Source organism: Pinus tabuliformis, chromosome 2_2 (assembly GCF_031772625.1).
Source record: "Pinus tabuliformis cultivar Carrire ecotype Pingquan chromosome 2_2, CPIR1, whole genome shotgun sequence".
Taxonomy (NCBI): Eukaryota; Viridiplantae; Streptophyta; class Pinopsida; order Pinales; family Pinaceae; genus Pinus; species Pinus tabuliformis.
In genome coordinates this window covers 559,440,839-559,448,027 of record NC_142300.1, presented here as the reverse complement: position 1 = coordinate 559,448,027, position 7,189 = coordinate 559,440,839, and the positions used below count along the sequence as shown (strand labels likewise).

Sequence of the window (7,189 nt, the reverse complement as noted above, 5' to 3'; positions counted from 1 at the left end):
CTTGAAACTGACAAACATTAAAAACTGAAAATATGAACCGAACGCCGAATTAGAACCTGAGAGGTGCTGAGGCTGGTGAATCTGCTCAGGAGACCAGCTACTCCTCCGGTTCCTCTTCGACGATCGGATACCACCCGAATCCACCAATTTCCCCCGCAGAAGGGCAGGGGTCAAGGTAGGTGTCGGCCTGTTTGGACGTAGATGCCTCCTGAGGCTGGATACGCCTGGGGGCCTGAACCGCTTCCTTCCCCGTCGAGGCCTGGACCGCCTCCACTTCCTTCCCAGACGAGGCCTGGGCCAATTCTGGCTTTTCGCCCTGTTGCATCCCTTGGTAGCGGTGCTCGTCATTGACGGATTGTGCCTCCTCCAGAAAAAGAACTGAGACATGGGCATTGATGCGGGGTCTATCCATCGAGCTATTGAAGGCAAAAATGGCTGAGCCAAATGCAGGTGCAGGGGCTGAGTCCTGGTCCGGGCTATAAGAGTCCATGAATTGTCTGGATTGGATAGGATGAGCGGCAGGAAAGCTATGGCAACGACAACGACAACAGTAGGACGGGGAACCTTCAGCAGGCGCCCGAGAGGAGCCTCCTCGTGAAGTTCCTCGACGGTTGAGCATACGCTCACGGGGACGAGGCATGGCTGCTGGCGCACTGAGGCTGAAGATCGAAACGGGTCGGGGAGGCGGAAATGGCAAAGAGCCAAGCGGGAAGCGAGAAGTGAAACAGAAGCTAAAAACACACAGCGGTCTTTCAGTCCCAGAATTAGAAACAAAATACACTGGATCGGAAGATAGTGCCTCCGGGAGGGCCAGAGACCATACCAACACCTGAGCAGAGAATTTCGAACGCCAAGCATGAGACTACTTGGGCAGAGCACCCTCCTCACCTTTCTTAAACCATGCCACCCATTCTCGAACCGTGGATTCCATAACTGCTCTCTGCTGACGGATCTGCAACTTGAATGCGGCAATGAATGCCGACTTACGGTGAGCCTCAACCTAAATACCATGGCGGCGAACTGACGGGGGAGAATGTCCTTCTACCTGAGGCATCACATGCCGGGCATGTGTCTCCTCTCTATCTGCTGGCGTGTCACCCGCATCCGGGGGGGCAGCCTCTCTTTGGATCAGACTTTCGCACTCCTGGACCTGGAGATTGTTAGGAATTATATTCGTATCTCCTGAGAGGAGAGTTTGTTCATTTTCAACCCCTATGTTGGCCAGGAGATCAGCTACCTTGTTACCCCCTCTCTTCGTGTGATTGAAGGAGATGGCCCTATTATTGCGCAAATCTTGTGCAATGGCATTCAGTCTAGCCTCTAGCCTCCAGCTGGAAGCAATTTTCCTAGCTTGAGAGCCATTCTGTAAGCGCGTTGCCATGTTTATGAGGATTTGGGAGTCGCCTTCTACAATCAGGGGTTGAAGGTTGAGATTCCGGGCTAGCTGCATGCCTTGCCAGAGTCCCTCAAGCTCTGCAGAGTTGTTGGTATCCCATCCCATATTTCCAAAGTAAACCTGCAGAGGAGTACCTTCATGGTTCCTCAATATTCCTCCAAACCCGGCTGCTCCCGGATTACCTTTGGAGGCCCCATCAAAGTTGAGTTTATAGGAGTGCTTGGGGGGGGGGGGGGGTTCCATAAGCAATTGTCCTTGGTACTGCTTTTGGAGGGACCATTCTTGGGGCTTTCTTGAGGCAGATGCAGTTGCCAATTATCGTAGATGCTTTTCTCGTTATCCGTTGAGGGGAGATCCTCCTTTGTCCATGTCCGAAGCGACATCGTTTCTTTGAGATTCTCTAGAAGCCTGTTCCAAATTTCTTCGTTTGGAGAGCGCTTGTCTTTGAATATTCGTTTGTTCCTTTCCTTCCAGATGTTCCAGAGGACTAGTCCGGGGATGATGTTCCATAGGCAATTGAGAATCTCGCTGTTGTAGGGATTCTGTGGCCATTGTCTTATGGAGTTGATGATGTCGTTCTCCACTCTGCATTTTTTTTGGCATCTGAAGCTTACCTTTTCCCATATCCAATTGGCTAGAGGGCATGTGTCCAAGAGGTGTTGTAGCGTTTCTTCACTTTGATTGCAGTTATGACAGATAGAAGGACCTTGAAAGTTTCGTCTTCTTAGTTTATCCCATGTGAGAATTCTTTTATGACCTACCAGCCAGAGAAAGTAGGAGATTTTGGGCCATGATCCGAGACCCCAGATTTTGCTCCAAATTGGATCTGGGAGAGTGGGGAGGTTGCAAACCAGGTTGTAAGCTTCGGAGGTAGTGTAGGTCCCTTTGGGTTGGTATCCCCATCTAAGGATGTCATTGTCTCCATCATACCTGATGTTTCTTTTCTTTAACTCTTTCGCCAATTCTTCTTCCTCACTAGTATTTGTCCTATTGAGAATATGGTTAATCGGTCTCCATTTCCTGAATCCGTGCTCTATCTCCTGCATCCAAAATTGGTGTATTTTTTCCTGCTGCTGATCCTGCCTGTCTGGTATTTGAGATGGATGGAGCACACTGATAAGCTTAGGCATCTGGTTCCAAGCATCTGTCCAGAATCTTGCCGTGCGACCATTCTTTATTTCCCAGAAGCTGTGCTTCTGTATTAGCTGATAGTGCTGTTTGGCCGCATTCCAGATTAGCGACCCCTTTTCGGTAGGAGTGAATCTGATAAGCTCCTCCTGAGGTCTACTGTCGGCGTATTTGGCAGTCCAAATCTTTACCCAAGGCTTTTCTGAATTAGTGACCCATTGCCACCAGATCTTGGCATTCATAATGGAATTGCTGTGCTCAGGGTCCCTAAGCCCAATACCTCCCTTGTTTTTCGGTAAGCAGACAGTAGACCATTTGACCAGAGCCCATTTGCGGTTTGTAGCCGAGCTGCCCCATAGAAAGTCACGCTGAAGGTTCCTTATTCTCTTTAGAACCCATTTTGGCGCCGCAAGGATTGTGAACAGGTAGAGAGGCATGGCCTGAAGGACTGACTTAATGAGCACCACACGACTAGCAAGATTTAGAGTTCTGTGAGTCCAGAGGTTGAGTCGAGAATCCAGCTTCTCTAAGAGAGAGCGCCATGCGGGATTCTTTAAGGCTGAAACAGCTAGAGGGGCTCCGAGATATTTAGAGGGAAGGGTTGCTGAGGGAAAGCCTAGAATGCGAGTTACAGCCGATTTGACAGAAGGAGGAGTGTGGAAGAAAAAAATCTGTGATTTGGAGCAGTTGACATTGGTGCCAGAGGCTTCCGAAAAATCATTGAGAAGGGTTTTTAGGCAAGAGGCTTCCTGGACAGAGGGGTAGCCAAAAAGCATAGTGTCATCAACAAATTGCTGATGAGAGGTAGCTGGAGTGTTATGGACAGAAATGCCTTTGAGCTGGTGAGAGAGGAGGGCATGCTTGATGTGCCGGCCAAGGCCCTCAGCCATAAGAACAAACAGGAAGGGGGATAGGGGATCCCCTTGCCTAATACCCCGAGAGGGTTTGAAGGGGCGCGAGGGGATACCGTTTACAAGAATGGAGAGGTGGGTGGATGTGATGAGACTCATGATCCAACGAATCCACATGGAGCAGAAACCAAAAGCTTTTAACATATGATGAATGTAAGTCCAGCTAAGTTTATCGAATGCTTTGGAGAGATCCAGCTTGAGAAGCATACCTGCTTGCTTTGAGTGCTTGAGGGAGTGAACTATTTCGTGCGTGAGGATAATGCCATCCATTATCTGTCGCCCTTCCACGTACCCCGACTGTTCAGGAGATATGAGCAGAGGTAGGAGGGGTTTTAGCCTGTTTGCAATAACTTTAGATATAACTTTGTATATGACATTACAGAGAGCTATTGGCCTAAATTTATCAGGGGTGATAGATTCCTCCTCTTTGGGGATGAGAGTAATGAAAGTAGAGTTGAGGGAGGGAAGTATCCAGCGTAGGGTCCTTGATTCTTCTACTATCTGCCAAACCTCCAGTTTTATCATGTCCCAGAAAGCATGAAAAAAAGTGGTGGTGAAACCATCTGGGCCAGGGGCCTTTCCCTCTTTAAGCTGTGACATAGCCTCATCCACTTCCTGGGGGAGAATAGGGCGAAGGAGAAGCTCATTGTGTTCCTCCGTGATGAGCTTTGGTACATTGCTGGTTATCTTTCCAATAGCCTGTTGCCGATCTGCTACATGTTCCTGGTGTACCTGATGGAAGTGATTGAGGATTACCTCTTCGATATCTTCATGCTTCTCTACTTTTGCCCCTTCTGGATTTTGGATGAAAGGTATGTGATTGTGCATCCTCCTCTGCACAGTGGTTCTGTGGAAGAATTTGGTGTTACGTTCTCCCTCCTTCAGCCATCTGACCCGAGATTTTTGCCTCCAATAGATTTCCTCCTGCTTCCTCCTTTCTTCGAGTTTGCTGTGGATGAGCCTTTCCTGTTCCAGGGTGGCCTCCGAATGCCCTTCTGTGACTATTTTTTGGTGGAGTTCCTCCAGTTCCTGATTTAGATCTTGTTGCGCCTTAAAAATGTTCCCGAAGGTCTCCCTGTTCCATCTCTTAAGGTGGTATTTAAGAAATCTAAGCTTTTGTTGGAACTGATACATTTTTGACCCTTCTGGGGGGATGAAGGCTGCCCAGGTAGTTTTAACAAAATCTTTGAATGTAGGGTGTGAAAGCCAGAACCCTTCAAATCGGAAGGGTCTTTTTGTCAAATCACCTGGTCTTTGCCATTGTAAAGCAATCGGCCAGTGATCCGAACCAGTATGCGCCAAAATTGCAGCTGAGATGTCGCCTCCTAGATGAACCGCGTTGTCTGAGATGAGGAAGCGGTCCAGTTTAGAGGCGATTTGATGTTTGCCAGCCCTGCGATTGCTCCAGGTGAAAGTGCCATTACAGAATGGCATGTCTATGAGAGATGCAGTTTGGATGAAGTCCTTGAAGCGAGCAACTTCGGGTTCCAATCTGCTTCTTCCTCCTTTCTTCTCCTCGCTTTTAGTAATCATGTTGAAGTCTCCTCCAACAATCCATAGAGGGTACCTCCTGTTACTGTTCAGAACTTCTATTGTGTCAATGAGTGCTATTTTGCTTCCTGTGTCTTGCGGGAAGTATACATTTGATATATTGCCATGAATGTTGGTGCCCAATATGTGAAATTCCGCCTGAATGAGGTTATGAGAGGCGTGAAAATCTGAAAGGGACACCGCTTGGGTATTCCAAATTATAGCAAGCCCTCCTGAGGCTCCTGAGGCGTCAACCGCGACCGATCGACAGCCTGGCCAAGCTTTAGAGAGTATACTGCCTAGAGTGGAGCTGTTACACTTGGTTTCCTGGAGAAAGCACATCTGAGGCTTTTCCATTTTAATCATGTTTTTTAACATTCTGAGTTTTCCAGGGCCGTTAAGCCCTCTTATGTTCCAGGATACGAGCTTCATGGTTCAACTATTGATAGAGGGTTTGTAGTACTTCGTCAGTTTTGCGTACCTGCCTGAGTCTACCAGGATTTTCCCAATCTCAATCGTTCTTTGGAGATCTGTTTTTCTTCCTCTCTTTTTAGTGTCTTTTGGGCGGAGGCTGCCATCCCAATGGCTTCCTGGTTGTATCCCAAGTAGGTGCTGATGATAGGCCCTTGAGATGACCAATTCCAGCTTATTGAGTTGAGTCTCTGATATTGTGTCGTAAGCTTTCTTTTTGCAGGCTGATTCTAGTTCCAGAATGTCAAGGCCAATTAGATCTATGCTTTCTGGCTCTTCTTCCATTTGTTGCACTTGATTGCTTTCCTCTGTATTGATCTCTGGGTTCTGGGGGAGGTCTGCCTTTCCATCAACTTCCATGTCCTTGTGGATCTCTGCTGTATCTTTCTGACTTCGGCTGAGGATAGTGGGAATGATAATGGGGGGTTGAGAGTGCGAAGGGGGAGCTGAGGGGGGGGGATGGGCGGATGAAGAGGGCTGAGAGGGGTTTGTCTCAGAAATCGGAGGTTGTTCATCTGAGGACTGCGCAAGGATTTCAAAGCTATTCTTGGTTTCAGGGCTATGGGAATTTTTTTGCTGGGGCATAAACCCATTCTGGTGCTTTTTATGTGCGCGTTTCCTACTTGGGACTTTGATAAAGCCTTCTTGGGTTTGGGTTTCGGAGGGGTCAGGGGGATTGGCCTTGGCGTTTAGAGGGCAATCCCTGAAAAGATGCCCCAGGGCATGGCACTTCCTGCAGCGAAAGGGAACATGCTCGTAATCGAGAGGCTGGATCCATTCTTCATCTCGGTGTGCAAGAGTAACCGATTCTGGTAAAGCTTCATTCAGTCGAATGAAAACACATATTCGAGCATAGGAAATGTACTTACGCGATTTGGTTTCTTCTGCCACTCTGATAAATTCCCCTACTCCGTTTCCTATGCCCTTGAGAATGTCCTCGTCCCAATATTCGTCTGGAAGAGAGTACAGTCTGATCCAGACCGGCGCCCATGTGAGATCTTCTTTGTCGGGATTAAATCTTGGAATCCATTCCCTCAGATACAGTCCTGCTGAGTTGAAGAAGTAAGGCCCATTTCCTAGAATCCTATATTTATCCTCCAGGCAAAAGAAGATTGCAGTGAAGAAGCCTTTCGGCCCTAGTTGCAGAGTGACATCTCCCTTGGGTTTCCATTTCACTGCAATCCAGCCCTTTAAGGCTCTTTCCGTAGGCCAGAACCCTATGAACTTCCCTATGAGGGCATGATCTTTCATGTACTCTATTCGCCTGTCTATCTTGTCTCCCGGCAGCTCTATTCGTGGCCGTTCTTTGGCTACTGGTCTGCATGTGGTTGAGGTGATTTTCTGACTCTCTTTTGCAGTGTCTTTCCCGTCCTGTGTGCTTCTGTCTTTGTCCTCGTCCTCTCGACTTCCCGTATCATTGTTGTCAGTTTGATGCTTTTTTCCTTTGTTTAGAATCTCCCTGTCGATAGATCCGAAGGTTACAGTTTGCTCATGATCGTGCAGCGGAGGGGAGGGCTCTGATGCCCTCCCCTGCGGGTTTTCCATTGCGCCTTTCTAATGTGCTGCAGCTCTGTCACGCTGCAGGGTATCCTTTCAGTGTCCTGGTGTAATCCGTTCTGCGTATTCTGCGCCGTAGAGGGTTTTCTCAGAACCCTAGACCTAGCTCTTGTGCTCTCTCCTAGTTCATATTTTCTTACATGTTACCCAAATACTGAAAATGAATTTAACTCTAGTAAATAAGGGTCATTTTAGT

The 7,189-nt window shown here is 48.1% G+C and overlaps 1 protein-coding gene across 1 annotated transcript; it reads right to left on the bottom strand.

The window, feature by feature from the left end:
• Positions 1-1,732: 1,732 nt before the first annotated feature.
• LOC149193869 (uncharacterized) lies at positions 1,733-6,981 on the bottom strand. The gene is made up of 3 exons (XM_089407468.1): positions 5,461-6,981; positions 2,248-5,292; positions 1,733-1,981 (listed from the first exon to the last, which is right to left on the bottom strand). Exons 1-3 carry the CDS (start codon positions 6,979-6,981, stop codon positions 1,733-1,735), a joined length of 4,815 nt encoding a protein of 1,604 aa, XP_089263594.1.
• Between the last annotated feature and the right edge of the window lie 208 nt (positions 6,982-7,189).